The sequence below is a fragment of the Ascaphus truei genome, chromosome 2, assembly GCF_040206685.1.
Source record: "Ascaphus truei isolate aAscTru1 chromosome 2, aAscTru1.hap1, whole genome shotgun sequence".
NCBI classification, from domain to species: Eukaryota; Metazoa; Chordata; class Amphibia; order Anura; family Ascaphidae; genus Ascaphus; species Ascaphus truei.
The window spans coordinates 138357047-138385003 of NC_134484.1; the positions used below are offsets into that span (position 1 = coordinate 138357047).

The 27957-nt window shown below is 41.7% G+C and overlaps 1 protein-coding gene across 4 annotated transcripts in view; it reads right to left on the reverse strand.

Annotated features, from left to right (window-relative positions):
- Window positions 1–10529: 10529 nt before the first annotated feature.
- The window catches only part of DLGAP1 (DLG associated protein 1), a 781984-nt gene continuing 764556 nt past the window's right edge, over window positions 10530–27957 (reverse strand). For 2 of the 4 annotated variants that reach the window (XM_075585285.1, XM_075585286.1), the window contains exons 11-12: window positions 24086–24238; window positions 10530–11167 (exon numbers count right to left, since the gene is read on the reverse strand). In XM_075585285.1, the coding sequence (XP_075441400.1) occupies window positions 10952–11167; window positions 24086–24238 (369 nt within the window). In that variant the 3' untranslated portion in view covers window positions 10530–10951. Of the gene's footprint in view, window positions 11168–23098; window positions 23475–24085; window positions 24239–27957 lie in introns of those variants that run through there. The other 2 variants (XM_075585289.1, XM_075585288.1) reach the window with 2 other exon arrangements.

Below are 27957 nucleotides of genomic sequence, written 5' to 3' on the forward strand. Positions count from 1 at the left end.
ACAAATAAAATACACAAAGCATAATATCCACATGTGTAATTATTACGCCTTTAGTAACTCAAGTGACTTGCTAGTAATTGGTTGACAGTGACTAGCTGGCCTTAGGCTATTAGTGTATTAATATGTTGTCGAATCTTAATATGTATTTCTATCCTCTATGCTAGATTAGATAGTCCTGGTTAGATAGATTGGCGTAACGCCAGCCTGGGGTAGGTAATACAAATTGCAATATTGCTAGGTATCAGAGCTCAGTGAATAGCATGTGAATAAGTAAATGCTTTACCGCTGGTGATAGGTCTGTAAAAGTGAAAGGTCAATAAACTCTCATAACAGCATTTTTTCCCCATTTACCTGTCGCGAATCCAGCCTAATGTTCACATCATTTCAATGAAACGTTTCAGAATCCGATTCTCTAATTAAATCAAGGACACAAAGCGATGGAAATAAATCAGTATAAACAGCAGATGAAAGGGAGATGAAACAGGTTATGAAACTCACCCATCCCACTTCTATTTAATCAGCAAGTCCAAGTGCACACATCTGAATGTAGCAACCTGATGAGATGTCTCCCCCCAGGACAAAGGGGGTGATGATCTTCGCTGTAGCAATAAGTATGAGAAGTATATATGTTTTCCTTGCACTTTATTTGTTTTTAGATTTTTTTTCACCTATATTTATTGGGGCACTTCTGGCTTTTAACCAGTTTTAACTACAACGTAGCTCCATATAGCACACACAGGGCTCCTAAATGTTAACCCCATCGGCACCGCATAGATGTCCCGCTTCCCATGCTGTATTGGCTTTTGCTATTACTTTATTTCCTCTTTTCTCTATGCAGTGGAAGAAATACAATAGACACAGTATACCACTGGTACTGGAGGACCTGCGGATAGGGGGGCGACTTGACACGGCTGCTGGATTGAAATGTTTTGGCTAAATGATTGAACTAAAGGACCTATACTTAAGAGAAGAAAAAACACCGAAGAAATATATAGAAATGAAGGAGATAATTTGTCATATCGGAGGTGCGTGGGGCTACTTTGTTTACAGCCGAACAAAAAACAGGATAAGGAAGTATCTGAAGTGATCAAGCAAATAATGCAGATACCAAAAGCTCTTCAACACATGGGCTACCATGTTTGTTTCCAAGGTGCCTAGAATGTGAAACATGTCTATCCTCCAGTATTTCCAATGCAGACAGAGTTCAAATGCCTGGCAGTTGGAATTAATGAATCAATCACTAATAATGTGACCGACGTTGTACTTAATATGGATAATTGTTTGATAGACCCCCCGAGCGGAGCACGTCTTTCTATTCTATTTTACATGAAACCTATTTGTGGTTTTCTTTTCTAGATCACGTCTGCGTTGGTGGAGAAGATCGGCAAGTAGAAGCCCTTGATTGGCAAGACGAATGCTGCCCTTCATTGGAAAGCACAGCAATCACGGGGATGATTTACCGTCTAACCACAATGCGTTTGCTTTTTCCTGATGACTGCACAGTCCACAGTTTCACTTGACTGTTCAAGTAAAAGAAACACTAAATGCTGCACGTCTGAAGGCAATTAAGGACATTTTCACCAACGTTTGTGAAAATGTTCCTCTAAATCAGCAAGCTTTGCCTAAATAAAAATCAACAAGCATTACAAGGAAATGGTTACCAGGCCCTTCTATCCACGGCCAGTCACTGACATTCGCACACCATTTTATGAAATTCTGGCAACATGTTGCTGAAACTTAAAGTTGTAGAAATGTAAACAAAAAACACATTTACAGAAAGATCACAAACATTTTAGCTCTTCGGGGCAAGGGATTTCCTTTCCTATTGTCTGATTTTGCTGCACTTATTGTATTATTATAATTCCCTGAACGGTATTCTTTGTGAAGCGCTGAGTACACTTTTGGCGCTATATAAAGACATACAATACAATTTTTCAAGACATTTTCGCATCCTTAAAAACAATTATGGCCTTTTTGCTTCCATGACTTGCCATGGTTCTTATATATTTCAATGTTGTGGAAATGGCAGTGTTGATGATTTATATACAGGCAGTCCTCGGTTATCCGACACAATGCGTTACTCAAAATGGCGTTACTCAAAATGGCGTTCGATAGCGAAACGTTGTAAAGCGAAACACGTTTTCCCATAGGAACACTGTTTAAATGAAAGGTTCCGTTCCTGAAGGCATTTTTAACACTAAAATACACCAAATATTTTACGCAGGCAATAAGATATGCAGCACACACATAAATTATATAGTATATATACTGTATTATATATATATTTATATATATATATATATATTATATAGTATATTATATTTTATATATATATTATATTATAATATATATATATTTATTATATACACATAAACAACATTGCAAAGCATCCTAAGAGCGTTGGATAAGCCGTTTTGGCGTTGTAAAAATGAACATAGGTATGCATTGCATAGCGTTGGATAAGCCATTTGTTGTAAAACGAAGCGTTGTAAAACGAGGACTACCTGTACATGTTCCTATTATTTTGGACAAGAACACTTGAGTCTTACATCTTGGTTTGTCAGATGTTCTTTAAAGTTTTGATGTCAATGCAGATGTACATACCAGACCTATTAAATATAACACCTCTTCCCGTGGCCAACAGAAAAGGGGCTCCACCAAAGTGTCCCAATGTCTGTCAGGTGGTGCATTAAAGTGCAGCTGATGCTCATAGGCTCTTGTTACCTTATGTCTCAGGGGCTGGCATCCGTGCAGGCTGGTGCGGTGAGCAATAAGTAAAAGGGCGCCAGGAACTTTTCTCTAACTTATTATAACAGTCCAAACACAACTTCTTCTTTAGGGGTGCTCATGCAGCATTCCCCAGAGGCACAATTCTTTCCTTTGTTGTCATGGCAATGCATTTACCTATATGAATGTGGCTTCTCTCACCTTCACTGGGACCCGTTGGCAGGGAGCCCTAATGCTTGAGGCTGCACATCCTATCCCCATAACATAGCTTCGGCTCCACTCTTTTGAGGACAGCTGGGAACCTATCCCTTCTGGCAGTAATGGGGTGATACTCTATGGCAGGGGTGTGCAAACTGGGGGGCACGAGATTTTTATGGGGTGGGGGGGCGGTTGCAGAGGCCCTGCGCTCTTCCCCAAGGCATTTAAATTAAATGCCGGGTGATCACGTGAGGCCTCTGTAACTTCATTTACCTTGTATCCGACAATGTGATGCCATGGCAATGCGGCGGCAAATGACGCTTCGGCGTCACTTGATGTCACGTTTCCATGATATCGTGACATCACGTGACCCCGCTGTATCATTTGACGCCGGAGGCGCGGGCAGGGGGGCAGTGCAAACAGGGGGAAAGTTTGGGCACCCCTGCTCTAAGGATCCTATCAATAAGGATCCTATGATGGAGTGCCTTGCCATCCTCTCTTGTGGGTAGGTCGCGCAAGTGGCTTAGTCTATGCTGAGTCACCCTAGATCAGTTGACCCTTCCAGCATATTCTGGAAGGAAGGCGTGGCCAAGCAACTGACTGATCACTTTGGATCATGTACATCCTGGCTACTTGCAACATGTTATCTAGGGGCCATTACGAGAATTAATTATTTAACCCCCTTTTAACCCCTTAGATTAGTTAGGATCCCACAGGGGTGCTACATAAATGTTATTGTATTTGGTTTCATCTAAGGGCAGACTTTGAGAAATAAATACACTCAGAAGGATAAATACAATATATTTGTTCTTGTAAATGTTAACATATAGCAGACATACATAGGAAGTGTCTGTGAGGAGAAGCAGCGGGTAAGGTAATACTATATGATTCTGTAAGCAGAGTTAGTATGTAGTTACACTCTCTTGTGTGGGAATATATGTCTGTCTGTTCTGATATGACAAAATCTGAGTACATTGACCAAATTACCTTATTACTTGAATAAATAGACAACAACCAAGTAAGTAGATGAAACTGACATTCACACATCTAGAAACCGATTTAGCAAGTTTTCAGGTAGCAATTTCAGCCCAAAAATGACTTAAAGAAAGTCATTTGGAAAATTCATTTCCTAACGTCAATGCACAGGATGTGAGAATAGCTGGCATCAGTTTGACTATTTATTTATTTATTTATACAGTTGTGATGTAAATGTTATGGAATGCGGTTACATGGAGCAATAGGAGGAATTAAGAGGGTTATCCACAGGCCTATCCCAAGGTTATGTGCCACGCTTAGGCAAGCACTATTAAGGCCGCCTCCTCCCCCCCAAAAAATCCCCAATTTTTTCCCCTCCTAGGTATGAAGTCGGAGGTCTCCCGAACTGAACTGCATAAATTTCAGCTCCAGAGATACTTACCTCCTTAGGGGATACCGGTATCTCCTGCTCAGATTTAAATGTCCGGTCACACTGGCCAATAGGAAGCCGTGACATCATCCTTTGCAGCTTCCTATTGGCCCGTTAGACCGGGACATTTAAACCTAAGCAGGAGAGACCGATATCCCCTAAGTAGTTATCTCAGGAAGCAGGGAGCCTCTGAGCTGAAATTCATTGAGACATGCTGCTCCTAAACTTACCACCTGGGGACGGGCTTGGTTATCTACCATAGTGTCATGGCTGCAAAACCGCCGGAGCAAGAAAAAAACACCGCACCAAATTTATCAAAGCACAACATCCCATTGCCTCCGCCGAGAACTTTCATTTTGATTAAAAATGCAGTGTTTGTCACATTTTTACAGCCAGGAGACTTTTACACAGTTTCCCGAGGTTTGCGTTACTTGATCGATCCAAGAAATGATTGATCCAAGGAATGTCATGCAGCACAATTAGTGTAGCTTGTCATCGCTTTGTCTGTGTAGGAGACAATCCAGGCCTGCAGGTTTTTTTAAGTGGCTTTTATTTAATGATGTTTTTTTATCAAGAACGTTAAATTGATATAAACATATTGTTTTTATGCACAGTATGTCTGGGGAAAGCACAATAAAGGCATACCCCGGTTTAAGGACACTCACTTTAAGTACACTCGCGAGTAAGTACATCTCGCTCAATAGGCAAACGGCAGCTCACGCATGCGCCTGTCAGCACGTCCTGAACAACAATACCGACTCCCTACCTGTACTGAAGCTGTGCGCAAGCGGGGAGACTATAGAGCCCGTTACAAATGCGTTATTTATATCAGTTATGCACGTATATGACGATTGCAGTACAGTACAGGCATCGATAAGTGGGGAAAAAGCAGTGCTTCACTTTAAGTACATTTTCGCTTTACATACATGCTCCGGTCCCATTGCGTACGTTAATGCGGGGTATGCCTGTATTGAGCCTTACCTCTAAGCAGGACGCAAACGGACAAACAAATGTGTGTTACAGTTTTTCATTAACACTTTGCATGGCCTTTATATAGCCCACTTGATAAACATACCCTGTACATATTTAATAGTCCTTAATCATTGGGAAAATGTTAGCGATTCAGCAGTCTCATTTACTTCCAGTCACTGATTCTTTGCGTTATAGATTGCAGTGGAGTTCCGCTCACAGGATTATTAAACTGCTGGGTCATTGTGGGTGTAAGTTCTCACTCTCCTCCCAGAGTGACGCATGTAACTATATCAGTAAAAAAAAAAACAACTCACAACCATTACAAGCAATGCATTCATTATTTTATTCATTTAATCTTTTTTTTTTTTTTTGTAATACATTATGGGAAACATTCATGTATTTACAGTTTTTCACTCTACACACAAACTTATTGGGTAACCTTAGGAAAATGTTATTCCATATGTGCATAAAAATGCTCTCCCCCTTCTATCAAAATGCTTTCAATTGTAAAACTTGAATTTTCATTAAGCAAAACACTTTTTAAATCACATTTGGGAACGCAATTTCTGCCACTCCTCACATTCCAGGTATGGTTTGCATGTGCAAACCAAACAGCAAAAATGTTTAAATAAAATCAATAGTGCACATTCAAACATTGAAGGAACACTGTTGAAATCAAGAAAACTATATTACAAATAAATATATATTTTTTTAACATTTAAATATTAAAAATCTTGTTTGTTTCATTAACATTTATTACAAAAGAAAGGGGTTCTGGGGTATGGCAACATTTGCAAAAAAAATATATTTGATTTTTAAAACAACTTCCAGTACAAGGTACAACCGAGAAAGCAATATTTTTTTTATTTTTTTTTTAACTCCAATCCCTCCATAAATAATGATCTATACATTTGTACTAGAACTAAGCACATTAATTTATTATCCTACGTACATTTAACCCTTTAGGACATTATGTACCAAAGATTCGTGAGTGTAACACTGGTGCCAATCTTGGGCTAAAACAGCACGAGAATGAACAAGATGGCAATTTTCTCTGTGTGTTGTGTCTCAGAAGTGCTCTGGGTTTGACATCTTTCATACATAACCCCCTTTGAGTTCTCGCAGTGTCACAGGCCTCTTCAGCACTGAAGACGTTAAGGTAAAAATGGTGTTAAAATGATGGCAACTTTGTTGAACCAACAATAAAAACACAATCTTTGTAAGAGTTCTCCAGTGTCAGACTAGTGGAACTACAAGGCATGAGGAACTGATCTGTTGTGATGCTGTTATTTTCAGATTGGATACTTCTACAGATGCAGCAGGCGTCATTGTTCTCTCTGGTGTGATATGCTGTGATATATTGTGATATTCTGTACCAACATTTGCCATTGAAGCCTATGTAAACTATGTGAGTTGGAATATGTTGTGTTATCTGGGGGAAATGTCACATGCAACATCTCTGTACATCTTTTTTGTTACAAATACGAAAATCTGATTTCTGTTGCTTTAGAAAAAAACTCCCAATCCTCTCCCTTTACTCGTGCCCCTGGCTTAATCCCCAACGTAAAGGACTCACGATTTGTACTATATGTTTGTCTCAATGTGTGATCACTTTGCTGTCAGAGGTAGAACTGTGCAAATGTGTTTTAAAGTGCTTGGCAAAATGTTTTGTAATGTCCCGCTAGCTACGCGCTGCTACACAAATGTTTTGTAATGTCCCGCTAGCTACGCGCTGTTACACAAATGATTTGTAATGTCCCGCTAGCTATGCTACACAAATGTTTTGTAATGTCCCGCTAGCTACGCGCTGCTACACAAATGTTTTGTAATGTCCCGCTAGCTACGCGCTGCTACACAAATGATTTGTAATGTCCCGCTAGCTATGCGCTGTTACACAAATGTTTTGTAATGTCCCGCTAGCTATGCGCTGCTACACAAATGTTTTGTAATGTCCCGCTAGCTACGTGCTGCTACACAAATGTTTTGTAATGTACCGCTAGCTACGCGCTGTTACACAAATGTTTTGCAAAACTTCATATTGCTCGGTAAAGTGTGAAAATGTAACATTTTTGCCAGATTTCCAGTGCAATGTCACCAGAATGTTGCTAATATGGCAGTATGTATATTAAGGGCCGTGTGACCGTCTGCAAATGTGCGCTGGAAAGTTTTTAGCAAAAACAAATTGTACACATTTTGCATGATTCGCGAACTTCAGTGAAATACGTTTACTTCCTGAAAACAAGGGAGCTGAACCTGAACAAGACACTGAAGTGTTGCCACCATGCTCGCTTGTGACTAATGAACTTCAGATCTTTTGTGAGCTTCTTAGTAAATTGTGTTAACATTTATTGGAGCCATATTAATAAAATACATAGGGCATATATGTATCAATGTCTCCTACCTGCAAAACTGATGCATGAAACTCTAGTAACAGGGACAATAGCAACCAGTGGGAGTTTCCCTCCGTATAATCAGGAGCGTGTTTTTGCTCCAGTTTTGCAGCCACGAGATTTTCACACGTATCCCCCGTAGTCCTTTACATTTGTTTGTTAGACGGATAAAGTTCTCTGATGAATGGGAGACATGTGGGGTTATATGTTAAATTCTCAGCAAAACGGAGGCAAAAAAATAGCACCAGATCTATCAATTAAAAAACAATTCTGCAGCGCTCAATTGGATTTTTTACTTTGAGAAATCGGGTGCCTTACATTTTGCTCCACTTTTTGCTCCATGTTTGCAGCAAGGAAACTTCAACACATAACCCCAACTGTGTAGTCTACAAAAGATAACAGGTGTGTTAGAACATGATTAATGTTGGAATCAGAATAAGTGTTGTGGGCATTTTGAACGAAACGTTGATAAGTGAACGCAGTCACCCTATTCACACACAGAGGAAGATCAGTGTGACATGGTGTGCATCTTCTAGCTCAATTGCGCATTTCTTCAGCTTTTTCTTTTCATGACGTTGGTAACTTTTCTATAAGCAGTTTGTTGATTTCTGACTGAATCCAATATCAAGTGGGCCAGTTAACGGTTCTGCCCCTCTACTGCCAGCAAAATGGTTAACTACTTAAATGCCAGGGTTGGAGCTAATACACTGAAGAACAATTTGCCACAAATTCCCCCAACCCCCAAAAACCTCACAACTACTATCTGAAGTTATTTTCATTAAAATAAAGTAGGGAACAGCTAATAGCCACAAACTAGGAGTTACTCGTGAGCACAAGGTTTGTGTGCTCAAAACGAAATACTAATCCAGCACAATAAAGAGGCGTGTGCTTATTCTTCACCCCTTTATAATAGGTTATCATTTTGAGCTTTTGGCCAACATGATAGATTTAGAAACAAGAGTAACAAAACAATCTCACGGGTAATGACAATGACTGCCAGAGGTGGCCGACCCCAGTCCTCAAGAACCACCAACAGGTCCGGTTTTCAGGATATCCCTGCTTCAGCACAGGTGGCTCAATCAGTGGCTCAGTCAATGACTGGTGATGATGCTGGTGATTGAGCCACCTGTGCTGAAGCAGGGATATCCATAAAACCTGACCTGTTGGTGGCCCTTGGGGACAGGAGCTGGCCGCCCCTGGACTAGGTAATGGTGCCTGCAGATGGTGATGGAATGAAACGCTCACCCTGCATGTGATAACATTTGAGCTCCTCGCGTATTAAAGCTTTCCACACCCGCCACCGTCCAAACAAGGGAAAGGGCGTGCGTGTGGTTTCCGTTTACTAGCCTAATCACTAGTGCAATTTGACCTACAAGTAAAATACATCAGGTACAAAATATCTTATTAGAAAAACTATTAAAATCAGTCAGCAATCAGTCATAACGGAGCATCCTAGGGGGGGGGGGGGGTCACCATTTCCATTCACTGGTAGGAGCTCCTCTGAGAACCAATTTATCACATGAGATTTAGTATCTCTTGCTGAATTTTTTAGAGCGCGGGAATGAATAAAAAACACGTGTTCTATGTTTCACTCCCCAGAATCCCTTGTTTGATTTTTTTCCCTTTTTATTGCCTTTCTTTAGAGACTGTTTCAATGGAAGATCAAATGTATACTTTTCAGCTGATACAAATGATTGGCTGAATAGTGGATAGGATAAACACAAGTAGTGCAGAATTTGTGATTGGGTATTCGTCTGCTAGATTGCACGTGTAACTAAATATCCTATAGTGTGTGGAAGCATCGGTTTGCTAGTGTGTGTTGTGTATGTGCCTGTTGTACTAGGCATCTTCCTGTCTCTATGTGTGAGTGTAGGCATGCTTCCATCATTAGCAGAGGTGTGACAATCTGTGTGCTAGAGCAGAGGCGGCCAACTCCAGTCCTCAAGGGCCACCAACAAGTCAGGTTTTAAGGATATCCCTGCTTCAGCACAGGTGGCTCAATCAGTAGCTCAGTCAAAGACTGCACCACCTGTGCTGAAGCAGGGATATCATTAAAACCTTGACCTGTTGCGGGGTCTTGAGGACAGGAGTTGGCCGACGCTCTGTGCTAGAGAATACAGGTCGTCTCCCTGCCTTTCCTGGAAGCTGAGCCTCCCACTTTCACTGTCACCGCTATTCTTCTCTGTCACCTGTTGCCTTAGGGCGAGGTGCATCTGAGATTCAGAATAAAGTGCACCATCTGCTCTACAAAGAAAACAAGTAGGGAACCCGAGCCCATGCTTTTCACACTGAAGATAGGAAGACATCAGAGTCCACAGCAGTACTCTACAATACCCTACAATTTTCTATTGCTGTACACTAGATTACAGACTACTGTAGCTCTAGACAAAAGAAAAAAGGGGCACGCTAATAATTAGTTCTATACAGAGGGGCATATGTGTGATATATATATATATATATATACACCACACTTAATTTATGGTGGGTGAAAAAAGTGACAAAAAACCTCCACATTAAAGCATATAGCAAATGGAAATATTACTGTATGCTCGCTCGCCTTTCACCATTATCACACAGCATACAGTGCTTCCTCTGCAGCAAGGGATTCTGGGAAATGACATGCAAATGAGCACACAGTGCCAGCTGTGTAATGCAGCAAGCTTAAGCTTATAGGGGACATTGTTAAATGGTTTTGAAGCAAAAGGTGGCACTGTGTGCTCATTTGCATGTCATTTCCCAGAATCCCTTCCTGCAGTGGAAATGCTGTGTGCTGGGTGATTATGGTGAAAGGTGGGGTTGCAGACCTGTCTAAGACATGCAAGTGAGCATACAGTAATATTTCCATTTGCTATATATATATATATATATATATATATATATATATATATATATTATGAAACAGTACTATTGAACATATGCTGGGGAGGCGTTACTGGTTTGTGTCAAAAGAGCATTGTGAAGATGAAATAGGCCAACATGAAAAGAAGAAGCAGGGTTTTAGCCTCAGAGAACACTACCTCTTGGAAGGACTGACAGTGTACACCACAACCGAAAGAGGATTTCATGAAAAGTGATAGGAAAAATGATTGCAGTAAAAGAGAAAGAGCATAGAAAGAGATAAAGAGAAGGAAAAAATACAAATACATGTTGATTGTGTTCTTTCAACCGAACTAGAGGACAATATATATATATATATATATATATATATATATATATATATATATTTGTGTGAAACTTCCCGATCTTTCCTGTGGTGGCTTCATAGCCTGGTCTGGGCCTCTGGGATGTAGATCTCAATGCTATCCGCACTCTCTGTGGCTGAATTCTGTCGGACAGACGTGGCACGCTTGGCAGACATCAGCCGTTTCCGGGCTTCATGTCGCTGTCTCTCTGTACTTTCCAGAGACCTGTCCCGGACCAGTGGGGCCTGACCTTTCGATGGCTTCTTTGGCACTGGAGGAGGGACCCTTCTCTCCTGATTAAAGCAGAAGGTTTATTACATTATACAGGTTCTACATACAAGCTGTGAAAACAGCCTTCCCATCTCTGCCTCTCTCTCCCTCTCTTTGAGGGGGACAACAATTAAAATATGCATTACACTGAAATGTTGTACTATAGGCACTTGGTATACTACACATTGTGGTACACTATGGTTTAACAATAACTGTTCATGCTGAAAAAACATTCTAAACTAAATCCCATTTCACTCAATTTTGAAGATCTTCTTAAAAGATTTGAAGCTGTGCTTTCCAAAAGTAATTCATACCGAACCCTAATAAAATATCAAACACATTTTACTTTGGGGTGCCTGGAGGAATTCTTCATGTGTTTTTACAATGCTAAAGAAGTACAGAGACACCAGAACCAGTTTTTACTTTTTTTATTTTGTCTCTGATCAATCCTGATGTTTTCGTTTTTAAGAGTATGGTACCAGTTTAATGGTGATTTGGAAGAATACATCCCAGAATTATTACATTGAAATAGAATTTGTTAACTTAGGAAATCTTCCAATCTGGCTCAATAGGTTATTGGGTTCAGCTCTGATAGTCTGAATAAGTATTTTAACCTTATCCCCGCTCCTTAAATATCTAAAAAAAAAAAATCTATTTTCAATGCTTATTTTTCAGGGCGGTTATAACTCTGCAAGAGAAACAATGCAACCCTTCAAGATACCAGTGAAAAACAGGGCACGATCTTCTGCTTGTTCATTGAGAAGATCGACATTGGGAAAAACAAATGAAGACATGCATTTTAACTACATCAATAGGCTTTATTTTCATACAATTCTTTGGAGGTGAAAGGAGTATAATGGCATTTTGCCTGACATGTCACTTCTTCCATCAAAAACTACACTGAGAAATGGAGATGAGTTTACAATGACGATGCCATTGGTTGATGTGTATAAAATGCCTCTATATGCTAGAAAGACATTAGCTGTTGCACTTTTGGGACCACGTAGAGCATCACATTTCTTTCTTATTAAATATATATGCAAGTCAATGGATAGTCCAATCTGCCATGCAAAAGAAATATTCAACAAGGAGTCATTTATATTTTAGCCCACTGCGGAGCCTTTATAATGGTGTAAAAGTGCAGAGCTGGAAACATATAAATACTTTTATCTTGTGTTTGCCAATGTTCATCTGTACTAAAAGATGTGATCATATTACGCTGATGCAGCATGTTCTGTGCTTGGATATTGCCTGCAAACTGCCACAGTGCAAAAGAAAATGCAACATCCCCAACCCCCCCCAAAAAGGCTAAACAGCCAGTAATAGAAAGAAAAGACACAGCACAAACCGTGTCTAGAGAATGGCAAACATATGTATTTGTGCTAATGCTTTACACATTTCCACCTTTATATAGATACCTTCTGATGCCGATAAGACTATTGCAGTGACTGGACTGTGAGGTGTCTTCAGTCACTGGAAGGTATCCTGTGGCAGAGTACGGCTCAGTAAATATGCCATTACATCCGTTAGGTTTCTCTTTTGCATGACATATTAGTATGGATGGGGATTTCGATGTTTGCCTGGAGGAGCTCATTGCCACATATTCTATTCCACGTTTGGTAAAGTGTGCAGCGTGTCATTCTTTTCCATTTTTTTCTGAAGATATCACAATTTTGTGGAAGCTGCACAGTTGTTTTATTAACCCAGAAACATGTCAAACAGCTGCCAGTTTTATACAACTCCAGTACTTTCCCATTTATCAACATGTTATGACAGGGAATACTTTGAAAAGATCACAATAATTACAGGGTAAATGAGCTGTAGACAAAGAACACTCATGTATGAACCACATGTCCCCATATTTTCCCGTCATTTAGCAGCCATTTGCCTAAACAGCTTAAAAAGTGTGGAAACTAAATGTGTCTTGTAGATCTGCGTTTCCTCTATAATAAAGAGGTTCAGACAAGTGCAAAGTTCTGCTGTATAGTCGAAGCATGTTAATTTCCAGGTGGGATCCTATGCATGGCTAGAGAGACAAGAATAGGTATTATAGTACAAAGATGGCTAGAGATGGGTAACAGTATTGTAATATGAAGGATAGAACTCAATGGAGGTTATGCACAAAGCAGTGATAAGTATTTTTAAGTGAGATAAATGCCTTTATTTCTCAATATTGCGTGCAGCGCGAGTCACAAAGCAGTGATAACACTGCAGTATCCCGCTTAAAAGGCTTTTTTATCATCAAAACACAGTCATTGCTAAAAAAATTGCGCCATAAATTGCGCCATAAAGCATTTATCTCACTTAAAAACACTTATCACTGCTTTGTGCATAACCCCCATTGTATTTATTTTTGGCACAACACAAGTCATTGCATATGTGGTTTATATATTCTGAAGTGGCAGCTATAGGAAATAGAGACCTTACCTAAACAAATAAAATACGTTAAACTCTACAATATGCCTCCTACATCCTCTTTAACATAAAACATTTACACCCTTATTCGAAAAGCCGTGCTAGCGCTGCATGGAGGGGCCTATTGACTTCAGTAGGGCTTTGCATGTGATAGCGCTGGATTAGTGCTATTGCACTTTGCAGAATAACAAATAATAAACCCTGTTCAGGGTTGTGTGGTTCTATACATAATGAAGCCTATGAGGCCTATTCTATATGCGCCAATGAGGCCAAAATTCCCCATTGCAGTTGATAATAATAATAGCATGTTCTTGTATAGCGCTGCTAGTTTTACATAGCGCTTTACAGAGGCATTTTGCAGGCACAGGTCCCGGAGCTTACAATCTGTTTTTGGTGCCTGAGGCACAAGGAGATAAAGTGACTTGCCCAAGGTCACAAGGAGCCGACACCAGGAATTGAACCAGGCTTCGTTGCTTCAAACTCTCAGTGCCAGTCAGTGTCGTTACTCACTGAGCCACTCCCTCTTCCTGATGAACAACTTTGTCTGGAAATGGTCCAATCGGCTGCTTCGACGACTAAAGAATAAGCCCATTTGTCCCTTATTCACTATGCCGTGCAGATGCCTTCCCCATGCGGCAGAAGAAATTAGTTCCATCAAAATAATGGGACTAAAATCTTCTCCAACACAGGAAGACATTCGCAGCAAATGAAATAGGGGCCTGTGTATTATGTAGTGTTAAAAAGCTTATTTGTGGTGTATGCTGGGGAGCAGTGGCTCACTGCTTTGTAGGCAGAGAAAGTAATATTGTAATAAAGTAACTATTAGGCCTCATTTCTCATCTGTGCCCTCTAGAATAAAAACTATTGAATACTAATACATAAGTAATATTTCGTTTGCGAAGATCTCTTAAGTAGACTGTATTAATTTAGGACCTTGTATTTACCAGTGCAAAAAGACAAATAATAAGAACATTATTATTTAGAGTATTTATTAACCCATTCACTGTCAAAGAAGTCTGCAACGCATGGACATGATGGACACATTTCTGGATGTCTCCTCCGGTTTCGCGGACGCCCGGGAACGCCGGGACCTCCAGCTGATGTTCCTTCTTTGGTACGGATGCCTCTCAGGGACACAATACCTCTCTTGGACTCGTGCCAGAGTTCCCAGGCGGCCACGAAACCGGAGGAAACATCAGCCGCACTACACAGCTCCAGAGCAGCGCCACGGGAGCGGTGAGATCGCTGCTTGGCAGCCAAATCTTTTAAACACTGTTTTAATGCTTTACTTAGTTCTTCCTCGTGTAACGCTGGGGCCATGGTGCTGCAGACCGAGTGGAGGCGTCCGCACGCTGAGCAAACAGACTGTCCATGCGGAAGCAGGAGGGGGGGCACGTTGCGCAAGAAATCCGTTGAAACTGATTTCTTGGCGCGACAGGCCTGTCACATGAGCGGTTCGCCCAATGAGGGCGAAGCAGCTCCGTGACGCCCCTAGGCACGCCCCCAGGCAAGCCCCCCACGGTCCGTCCACCATGGCCAGGGAAAGCACCCGCTTCACGCGGGTAAATTCCCAGCCTCCGCAAGCCTCCGCGCGGGTGACGGCACCATGGCCCCAGCCTTAGTGTTCATTTGGGAGGCTAGGCTATTAATTTACATATGAAGATTATACAGGTACTCTTTACGCTATGCTTCTTTCTGTTCTCTTTTCAGTTAACCCACGCACATGAAGTTATCAGGTGGACCTGCCATAGACTGGGAATTGTCTGAATTCTAAATGTGAGTATAACCATTGAAGTTATTTCAGACAATTGTTGTACCACCAGCTTTTGCATACTACACTATCGGTGTTTTATTTTTTTATTTTCACATAACACACTGGATGTCCCCCGCTCTCTTATCTTTTTGGAACCATCAGATGCACAACTTGCCAAGTAAAAAATAAATAAATAAATACATTTGCCACTAGCACTAAAAGGACAGAACAGTAAGAAATACAGTCTACTTGGCACATGAAACCCACTATATTATAACTGCTGTATTCAGCACTTTCATACTAAATATGATAGAGAGAACAAGGTCACATTACTGCAGTTCAGCTGTAAGGTATTGAATGAATCAGGCAGTGATACAAATAATATCTAATATTGAGCCTGGAGCAGTGAACAGAATTCATTGGTTGTTTTAAAATGCTGACATGACTGTACAGTGTTAAACCAAAACAATCCTCAATTTATTTTTAAAATTAGTAGGTGGATATTAAGCCTGTAAAAGTAACTTGTGTTCAATGCTGATGCTCATTGATGCCTATGGCAAAGGGTGATACTCATTTTTAAAAGGATATGACTGAAGAGTGTGATACAATTTAAGACTATGGGAACAACAGACAACTTTTAGGATGTTGATACTACTGAAGTATACACACAATCATATGATTATAAGGATTACAGCACCAAGCAGCTTGTGGGGTACTGTACAGTGGAGCTGACACGAATAATAATATAGAAGAAATGTGTTTAGTGCAGATATCTTTAACCTGTCAGCAGGAAGAGCTGCAATAAAATGATCTCTAACAAAGATAGGGTTAAATAGCCCCTATTACAATTCGGCAATTACTGTCTCCCTTATAAATGTTAGTTATTGCATGTTTTAGCTTATCTTATTCTATGCAACATCTCTAAAATATAAGGCTGAGTCCATACAGACTTCAGCAGTGCGGAGGCGCGCGGAGGCTGAGGGAAAGCGGGTGCTTTCCCTGGCCTTAGACCGCTCGCCGTCCGGGGGCGTGTCGGGGGGGCTGTGACGTCACGGAGCTGGTTCGCCCTCATTGGCGAACCGCTCACGTTACCGGCCCTGCGCTCCGGCGAGCTCAGAAACGTAACATTTGTTAAGACACACGCTTCCGCAAGCGTGCGCGAGCCCCTGCTAAAGCCGCTCTCATTGCAGCTGCAGGGGCTCACTGCCGAGCAGCAGCGCGCCTCAGCTTGGGTCAGCGCATGCCCGAGGCCTAATACGGAATGTCTCTGCTATCAACAATGGGTACAGTAGCTATGTTGTAAGTAGTGATACCTTTTAGGGGAACAACATGAGTTCCTCAACGGTACACTACTGAAGAAGAGACCTGTGAGCTTTTGAAAGCCATGTACACTTTACTCTCATGTTGGTTGCATACAAGGTATCACAGCCTACACTGAATCTATACTTCTTCAGGACCTGGAAGTTCAACTATGCTGTACATGGAACCTAAACCTATCATATCAAATGGGAAGTCCCTCCCAGGACCCAAGTGAACTAATAATGGCAGTAGCATGTTTATATGACATAATTACAACAAAAAAATCAGATAAATATTGTTACCGTTTTTTTTGTCAAATGTTTAAAATCTCCAAAGTCACCAAATGCTTTGAATTGATTTTTTTTAATGAGCTTTAGAAAAAATGTATTGTGCAGAGACCGTTCCCAGGTATACACAGGAAAGTAGCAATGATGCTGCCATCGTTAGCCAAGGATATAAAGTGAGGAAACAATAGTTACCAGATACAATCAGAATTGCATGAAACATGCATATAATAAAAAGATGTATCCATTTTACACATGAAGCAAAGTGAAGACTTTAAACTTTACTTTAATGGATCTTTAAAAGGAGGCCTCCTACAGTCATAAGTTGTTTAAATATTTTGCCCACTATGTGGGATTGTCCATTTATGTTCCAACATAATGACATTACAATATATATATATATATATATATATATATATATATATATATTTTTTTTTAGGGATACTGGATACATGCAGAAGAATCTATTGTTACTTTTACGCACCACAAAAATATCTGCCATATTCCTTCCACACAAGGCCGGCTTGATGGCGGTGCCGGCGGTGCCTGCGCACCGAATGCCGCGGTTACAGAGGCCCTGTGCTCTTCCCCACAATGATAAAGCTGATTGCCGCGGGAGAGGCGGGGCCTCTGTAACTGTCACATAACTGTCCGGCGGCATCATCTTTTTGAGCATCCCGTCATCATGGTGGCGCAACGTCAAATAGCGACACGTTGCCATGACAACGTGACGCCGCATGGCACCATGACAACGTGATGCCGCATGGCACCATGGTGTCACGTGATGCCGCAACGTCATGACGTTGTGTCGTCTGAGGTGGAGATACCACGCCGGACCAGGCAGGAAGGCCACGCAAAAGCCCCTGCACCGAGCCCCTCAAAAGTACATGCCGGCCATGCTTCCAGATCATGTTCTTATCAAACTTCCCCTTTGTGGAAACCAACAGCATGTTTAGGCGAGTTCTTATTTGGCTAACACGATGTCACTTGATCACAGTGGGAGGAGCCTCTGGGGCCAATCCTCAGAGATCCATAAAATGTGTTATCGCGACGTTTTCCCATTTAATGCAATGCATATCCACAAGGGTGATTGCCTATTTAGGGAACGTCACGTTAGTAGCCCAAATTTATCCTCTGAGGATCTACCCCACTGTTTCAGAGCAGAGGATATGTCTATGTAAAGCTCCCTCACTGAGGCCCATATTTACTAAGCAATCTTTTGCCATAAAACACCCTCCAGCACTGGAACACACCATTGACTTGAATAGGAAGACAAGGTGCCTAATGGCATAATCAGAAGGTGACTAATGGCAAATTACTACTGTATTTAGTAAATACGGTCTTGAGCCTTTTCAGTCCACAAGTGCATGTCCACTTAGCATAACAATGAACCCTTGGCAGTGATATATTAATGGGTTAAAGATTGGGCATTGACTGACTTATTTTTATTGGGGAAAAAACATGGAAGCATATTTTTTTAAAGTAATTATCAAGACAGAGGGTGTCTTTTAGAAATATCCAATCAACCTTAAGCTGAGCATTTTATTTATTATCCTATGAATGGGATATGTATTGGTAATAAACAAAATTTGACTAGCTCAGGGCTTTTCGGATGGGTTGGAAAATCTCAAGTCTATACACATTTATTCCTGTTTGTTCCATAATCATACTGGCCGGTATATGAGATATCAGGGAGGTTCACAGCACCCAAATCTCCCAGGACATTAAAAAACTTGTAGAGGTAATTTGTATGTAAGACCTCCTACTTTTCTATAGTAAGCAGAGCTACACCTTTAAACATAAACAGGTAATTAAGGGGTTAATTTAATTAGCACCAAAGTGACCAATCGTGGAAAACTCATTCAAGTGACAGAAAGAATTACTGTAGATCTTTTTACTGCCCTTTTAATCATATGTGAACAACGCCGTCCCAAAATATTAGCATGGATCATTTGGCATTCAAAAAGGAAAAATAAATAAAGGTCTTTGCCTTGTTTCATACTCCTAATGGAAGATGTATCAAGGCAAAAGTGGTGCAATTCTGAGGGAAAAAATATGTGCTGTATGAATCAAAGACAAAAAGGCCCTACATAAAAAGCCATTGGACTTTTTCCTTGGATACTTTCAGCAATATTTTAGCAAAGGAATGGTATCACTTTTGCCTTGATCCGTAGTTCCCTCTGTGTATTTGGTTACACAATCGTTGTGTGAGAGTACACTGTTTTTGCATCTGAGCACACAGTGGTTACGTACTCAGCATACTGAGCAGGGAAAACGTTTTACAGAATTAAAAATAAGTTCAGAAGGTACTTGCAATTTTAAAATACTTTCAAATAACATCTGAACCATTGAAACACACAATCTATGTATTCTGTCAGAATCACAGCGTTTCGGTTAATTAAGGTGAGGACCAAAATCCTCACTCCATGGGGCATTTGTATCAAGGCAAAAGTTGTGCAATCCTGGGGCAATTAACTCAGCAGCTACAATATATCCTTATATTATTAAGGTAACATTTACAATTGTTACAGTTTGCAGCTCAAATTTGGCAACAAATTATCGCAAACAGGAAAGTGTTACAAATATATTGCACTGCTGGGGACATGTGCTAAAACTTGCTATAGAAATCAAAGGATTATCAGTAGATTAAAACTAATTAAAAATGGTATTAAGAGTTGAAAAAAAGGTAGTAAGTGTTATTTAATACTATAGAACTGATTTATTTAAAGAAAAAAAATATACACATGTAGAATATGGCTTGGATTGCTCCTTTTTTAAATACTTAGACCACGTAGGGATTATGTAGGAAAGTCTCTCTTCTGAAAATCTGGGGCAAAACAAGAGCAAAAATAGCATAAGATTTATCAGGGGAAAAGGTCCCAGGCATTTTTCTACCTTGATAAATATGGTGCCTTTTTTGGTCCAGTTCTGCATCTGGGTGAGTTTGATACACAGCCGCCACCATGTGTACAGAACAGCGGAAAGCTCACAGGTCTCTATATCATGCGTATACACATACTAGCAAACTCTCTATTTATGAGGGAGAGTATTTTTTACTTTGTCTCTGGAAGTTAATAAATAATGAAGATATTCCCCAGCATTTTTCTAACAAATCTTTGTGGAAATGTTTATCGTGTGTTGGTCAGCAAAGGAAGTCTGACCAAATTAGGGGAAGGGAGCATGACCCTTGGCCTGAGTGGCCATGCAGTGATGTTTGGGGGGGTGGAGGGGGGGAGGTAGCATGGGGGAGGGCTAAGATATTTAAGCCCTGTTGCTCTGTGACCACTCTCATCCTCATCCCCAAAATATTCTCACCCAGCCACCCCATTTTGGGCTTTCAGGTTTATTGGGAAATGTTATGTTTTATGTTTGTTGTTATGATTGTATTTTGACATGTTATATTTTTGCAAAAAAAGAAAAGCTATAAAGAGGGTCTGGTAAAGGGGTTGGTGGTGTTATTACGTTTGTCACAGCTGGAGGGGTGAGGACCGGTCAGTTATGCCCAGGTGGTTAATGTTGAGAAATGGGTGAGTTCCAAAAGATGTGCTCTAGGATCATGGCCTAAGGGTGTACTCCAAAGACGGACCCCACGTGTTATGTTACCATGAGGGCTCACTGGGTCATGTAGCGCCAATGAGCATACGCAGCTTCAATGAATGGGGCTTCTTTCTGACCAGGTCCAAGTGTTTATGTTAATAAAAAGCGTTGGCCATTTGTACCCAACCAAGGTGTCTGTATTTATTTGGGTTGGGCTAGTAAACGGGAAGTGCAAGAGTTGAGGGTACAAGGGTCAAGAACAGATGAAGTATTCATGAAGGAGCATTTGCACAAAGTGTCGTAAGTGGCTTTTTTGGCCCAACATTGACTTGGAGAATTCTCAAATATGCAAATATGAAAGTGCAAATATGATCTTCGTACGTGGACCCTGAAGATTGCTGTGAGATTTGACAGTTCTGCAAATACTATTATCTAGAGGGAACTTTGTTGTTGGTTCTTTAAAATGTACCACAATCTATACACCATTCCTACAGTTCTCCAGTACAGCTGCAGTCACTTTTTCTTAATGCAACTGCCCATATTTTCAGTTCATGTATACACCCAAGAACATGCTGCAGTGCATACTGATAATGAGTATTGCTATACAACTTGAGGGAGTGCAAGACTGAGAGCCCTTATATTTAACCGTCCTTCTGAAATAATTTCTGCAAAATACATGATATTTTAGGAAATTACTTCTTTTCCTCCCCTTTTTAAATTTTTTTTTTTAGATTAAGACACCAAGTTGAAATGTACAACTGAAAATATAAATACCCTGTTGATTGAGGGGCCCCTTAAATACTTGTGGCATGAAACAAATTCTGCTTTTGTCCAGCACCACAACTGCCCCAACGCATTATCCTCTGAAAGAGGACACAGCTCTGCAGGAAGCCTAACCGTATATATTGCTTAAAACCTTTTGATGCCAGAAGAACCTGCAATGGACTGCAGATCTATATAGCTGTGAAGGGCTACAACCCCCTCCCCCACCCCCATTTTATTTAAATACAAAATAAAATAAAAATGTTTATTGATGAAACCATTGAACAAGTCTTTCCCTGCATTGTACTGGGATTCATATCCTCATGTTGCAGCTCAAAGAATTCTGCTTTTATTTGCATTCTTTTCTGGCATAATGAAGAAGTCTACTGACCTAGTGACTGGGGTGTGTATGATTACTAGTATATATGCATGTGCGTTACACTGGTGTTGAGTTCTAGTTGCTGGAGTGGCCATATTAGACTTTCTTTGATGGTCAGGTACTTACTAAGATAGTTAAAAAAAAACACAAAAACACTGACTATAGAGAGTTTGGCTGTGTGTAACATCTTAAAGTGTAACATCTAAAGTGTCTGGCAGAGTTAATTTTGGAGTTGAATTTGGAGGTGAAGATTTGAGGAAGATCTGGACTCTGCACAACTTTGCAACTGTGAGAAATTAACTTCCCAAAAGCTGTGATTATTTGTACTCTTTCTATCTCCCAGTACCTGGGAAGTCTCTCCTCCTGCATCTCACTATGCCCTCCATACTGCTTTTGCTGTTGACTGTTTCCTCGCTCCTTTGTGAACGTCTCTGTTCTCTCCAACTTCCCCACTCCCCACAACACCATTATTTATACACCACTCTCCCAACAACTTCTTTACCCCTCAATAAAAAACACCCACACAAATCCTCTATTCACACCCTCTATCTACTCCTTCCTGCTGCTGGGGATCTCCCCTAAGCCTGAAGCCAGACATACACACCTGATTTCACCCTCCCTCCCTGCCATCTCTTCCCCTGTAAAGTGTGTTAACCCTCATTTTAATACTAACCTTAAAACTTGCCCCACAAATCAAGCATCCAAATAGCCTGCATTCATGGTTACCGTCCACACTCAGTCACTCCTACCACCCATTGTGACCAAGCACTGCCATCTACAGCACTTATTCCCTCACCTGCTGTCTCTGTAAGTTCCCCATCAAACCTCTTAGATTGTAAGCTCTTCAGGGCAGGGATTTCCTTTCCTATTGTCTGATTTTGCTGCATTTATTGTATTATTATAATTCCCTGTACTGTATTCTTTGTTAAGCACTAAGTACACTTTTGGCGCTATATAAATAAAGACATACAATACCTAGAACTTGAGAAAGGGTCTCAAAATTGTAAGGCAAATACTATGGCAGGGGATGGGGCTGACAATAGCAGGGCAGTGACCCTTAAAGAATGATCTGTCAGACACTATCTTTAGATCTACATTGGGGCTTGGAATTAGGAGATTTCAGTGAGATACAAGTTAATAGAAGTGCTTAATATCAACATACATTGCAGCACGTTCATTTTCAGAAAGGGAGCGCAAACGCCCCATCTCAATCTTTAAAACAGATATTTTGAGGCATTAGTTACAGGAATTAAAATATACCCGGTACTGTGCACAAATAAAAGCATTTCTCTAGCTACGGTATCGACTATCTGTTTTAGATTTTGTGTATATATATATATATATATATATATATATATATATTTATTTAGCATCAAGTGCACAGTACCGGGTACACACAAACATTCATATATATATATATATATATATATATATATACTGTATACATATATATACTGCGTATATATATATATATTATATATATATATATATATATATATATATTTATTTATAGAAGGTGGTATAAAAGAGGCAGCAAATAACATTTTCATAAGAACAACAGTTAGCAGCAGAAAATAGTAGACCCAAAGGGGATAGGTCTTCCAACCCAGACCTGTGTCTGAAGAGAAGTGCCACATGTAGCCGATATTGGCGTGAAAAAATATTACAATTATTAAAATATCACCTGAGAAAAAACACCTCTCACCCCAAAAATAAAAATGAACAGAAAAAAAAATAAAATGAGATATAAATAATGACACATTATAATTATAGTGAGTGTTTTTCCTAGTTTTGAAGGATGGCAGAGGTTCCTTTTGCAGTTTTTTGTTCCTGTTTTTTTGAGGTCATTACCAGGTTCAGTGGTGTTTTCTGTGCTTCCTTATTTTTCTTGGTAGCACCTCCTGGAATGTGCAAGTAAATTGATAATTGCGCTTTATACCGTAATATCTCGCATTTGATTTATTTTCATTTAAAAAAAAAAAATATTCCCCCCAAAAATAAAAAAGTAGATTCCCCTAAACCTGGACTGGCCAACTACGATCTTCAAGGGCCACCAACAGGGCAGGTTTTCAGGATATCCCTGCTACAGCACAGGCTGATTGAGCCACGTGCTAAAGCGGGGATATCCTGAAAACCTGACCTGTTGGTTGACCTTGAGGACTGGAGCTGGCCACCCCTGCTCTAAACATACTGACCACCAAAAGCACTCAACCTGTTTAGTACTGACGGGGCCAGCAATGTTTTGGTCTGCAATCCATGTCAAGCCCTGCCAGCACTGACCAGGCTAAAGGCACATCATTTAATTACCAAAATACATTGTATTTATATAAATCATAATGGAAACTAGGAAAAGAAAGAGGATGCAACCAATTTTTATAAGCTACTGGAAGTAAGTTGCTGAGCTAAATGGTATTCACCAAAGTCTCAGAGCGTACGTGCACTATTACTGGTATATTGCCCAACTAGTATCACCCCAATGCATTTGGCTTAAGAAACCTCTAGCTGTACCTACCTTTTTATCAATAGGGTCCATCTGTTTCCAATTATTGGCCTTTAGCTGATGAAGTTCATCAAATTTCATACTAATGTTTTCTATAGACAGCTGTAGCATATCCCAGAACCCAGCTAAATCCTGGGAAGTGGGCCTGGGGTGAGCATTGGGATTCTGCAGAACAAAAAGGAAAGAGATGCTGTTAATTGCTTTTAATGAACCCTTTCAATACTTAAGGAGGTTTGTGTTTCATTGAGAAAGGGAATGGGATGCCAGGCCAGTAGGGGCTGGGAATGTGGATGCTAGGCCAGTAGAGGCTGGGAATGTGGATGCTAGGCCAGTAGAGGCTGGGAATGTGGATGCTAGGCCAGTAGAGGCTGGGAATGTGGATGCTAGGCCAGTAGAGGCTGGGAATGGGGATGCTAGGCCAGTAGAGGCTGTGAATGGAGATGCTAGGGCAGTAGAGGCTGTGAATGGAGATGCTAGGGCAGTAGAGGCTGGGAATGTGGACATTAAGCCAGTAGAGGCTGTGAATGGAGATGCTAGGGCAGTAGAGGCTGTGAATGGAGATGCTAGGGCAGTAGAGGCTGTGAATGGAGATGCTAGGGCAGTAGAGGCTGGGAATGTGGACACTAAGCCAGTAGAGGCTGGGAATGGGGATGCTAAGCCAGTAGAGGCTGTGAATGGAGATGCTAGGGCAGTAGAGGCTGTGAATGGAGATGCTAGGGCAGTAGAGGCTGTGAATGGAGATGCTAGGGCAGTAGAGGCTAGGAATGTGGACACTAAGCCAGTAGAGGCTGGGAATGGGGATGCTAAGCCAGTACAGGCTGAGAATCTGGATGCTAGGCCAGTAGAGGCTGGGAATGGGGATGATAGGTCAGTAGAGGCTGGGAATGGGGATGATAGGTCAGTAGAGGCTGGGAATGGGGATGATAGGCCAGTAGAGGCTGGGATTGGGGATGCTAGGTCAGTAGAGGCTGGGAATGGGGATTCTAGGTCAGTAGAGGCTGGGAATGGGGATGATAGGCCAGTAGAGGCAGGGAATGGGGATGCTAAGCCAGTAGAGGCTGGGAATCTGGATGCTAGGCCAGTAGAGGCTGGGAATGGGGATGATAGGTCAGTAGAGGCTGGGAATGGGGATGATAGGCCAGTAGAGGCTGGGATTGGGGATGCTAGGCCAGTAGAGGCTGGGAATGGGGATTCTAGGTCAGTAGAGGCTGGGAATGGGGATGATAGGCCAGTAGAGGCTGGGAATGGGGATGCTAGGCCAGTAGAGGCTGGGAATGGGGATGATAGGCCAGTAGAGGCTGGGAATGGGGATGCTAGGGCAGTAGAGGCTGGGAATGTGGACACTAAGCCAGTAGAGGCTGGGAATGGGGATGCTAAGCCAGTAGAGGCTGGGAATCTGGATGCTAGGCCAGTAGAGGCTGGGAATGGGGATGATAGGTCAGTAGAGGCTGGGAATGGGGATGATAGGCCAGTAGAGGCTGGGAATGGGGATGCTAGGCCAGTAGAGGCTGGGAATGGGGATTCTAGGTCAGTAGAGGCTGGGAATGGGGATGATAGGCCAGTAGAGGCTGGGAATGGGGATGCTAGGCCAGTAGAGGCTGGGAATGGGGATGATAGGCCAGTAGAGGCTGGGAATGGGGATGCTAGGCCAGTAGACGCTGGGAATGGGGATGCTAGGCCAGTAGAGGCTGGGGATGGGGATGCTAGGCTAGTAGAGGCTGGGAATGGGGATGCTAGGCCAGTAGAGGCTGGGAATGGGGATGCTAGGGCAGTAGAGGCTGGGAATGGGGATTCTAGGTCAGTAGAGGCTGGGGATGGGGATGATAGGCCAGTAGAAGCTGGGAATGGGGATGCTAGGCTAGTAGAGGCTGGGAATGGGCATGCGAGGCTGAGAATGGAGATGCTAGGCCAGTAGAGGCTGTGAATGGAGATGCTAGGGCAGTAGAGGCTGGGAATGGGGATGCTAGGCCAGTAGGGGCTGGGAATGGGGATTCTAGGTCAGTAGAGGCTGGGAATGGGGATGATAGGCCAGTAGAGGCTGGGAATGGGGATGATAGGCCAGTAGAGGCTGGGGATGGGGATGCTAGGCTAGTAGAGGCTGGGGATGGGGATGCTAGGCTAGTAGAGGTTGGGAATGGGGATACTAGGCCAGTAGATGCTGTGAATGGGGATACTAGGCCAGTAGAGGCTGTGAATAGAGGTGCTAGGGCAGTAGAGGCTGCTAGGCTAGTAGAGGCTGGGAATGGGGATTCTAGGCCAGTAGAGGCTGTGAATGGAGATGCTAGGGCAGTAGAGGCTGCTAGGCTAGTAGAGGCTGGGAATGGGGATACTAGGCCAGTAGAGGCTGTGAATGGAGATGCTAGGCCAGTAGAAGCTGGGAATGGGGATACTAGGCCAGTAGAGGCTGTGAATGGAGATGCTAGGGCAGTAGAGGCTGCTAGGCTAGTAGAAGCTGGGAATGTGGACACTAAGCCAGTAGAGGCTGGGAGGGGGTATGCTAAGCCAGTAGAGACTGGGAATCTGGATGCTAGGCCAGTAGAGGCTGGGAATGGGAATGCTAGGCTAGTAGAGGCTGGGAATGGGAATGCTAGGCCAGTAAAGGCTGGGAATGGGATGCTAGGCCAGTAGAGGCTGGGAATGGGATGCTAGGCCAGTAGAGGCTGGGAATGGAATGCTAGGCTGAGAATGGGATGCTAGGCCAGTAAAGGCTGGAAATGGGATGCTAGGCCAGTAGAGGCTGGGAATGGGATGCTAGGCCAGTAGAGGCTGTTAACTGGTGCCAGAGGTAGGGTGCTTTACAGGAGAATACTTTCCAGGGAGAAAGGAAGAGGTAAACGGAATAATGACATTAGGAATAGAGGTGTAGAGTTGCGTACTGTTATTTAGGTATTGATAAAACAAAGGTGTGACTTTAGGCCCATATTTTCTTAGGAAACTGCCCAAAATATAAAATTTTGGACATTTAAGAGAGTATATACACACACACACACAGGTGTTCCTCGGTATCCGTCGTTTAATTTTCCGGTTAACGGATTATCCGAAGCGTCATAATGCATTCTGTGGAACGCTTTATCTGACATCGGAACGGATTATCAAACGCTCACAGTCACGGATTAACATTGGATTCTCAATCTGACTTCACTATCCGACCCGGTTTGGTGAAACGGATTCTGTCGGATGATCAAGGACCGCATATATATTTGTATATATATGTGCGTGTGCGTGTGTGTGTGTGTAAAAGAGATATGGATCAAGGCACTCAGGAACTGGTACAAATGTATCTTATATGTGCATTGTGCGTGCTCAATGGGGTGTCGCAGTCCACTTCACAACACTGGAATGAAATACAGTATATGTAGAAACAGGATTCTGTAGCACTGCAGCAGATAAAATAAAAAAGCACTTTACTTAATCCATCACAGAAATACAAAAGATAAAAAAGAGTGATGTTCTGGGCTCATAGAGCTTGATAAAGGGCTATATGAGCACGAAATGTCTGCTTTTTTTCTTTCTTTCATCTTTTCTATTATCGTGATGGACTAAATAAAGTGTTTTGATTTTATCTGCTGAAGTGCCACTGAATCTTTTATATATATATATATATATATATATATATATATATATATATATATATATATATATACACATACATACATACATACATATATTTATACATAATTTTACATATATATATATGGGTAAAAAAAGTGACAATAACCCTCCACAGTAAAGCCTATAGCAAAATGGAAATATTACTGTATGTCCATTTGCATGTCTTAGACAGGTCTGCAACCATATCTTTCACCCTTATCGCACAGCACACAGCACTTCCACTGCAGCATTTCCCAGAATCCCTTGCTGCAGTGGAAGTGCTGTGTGCTGTG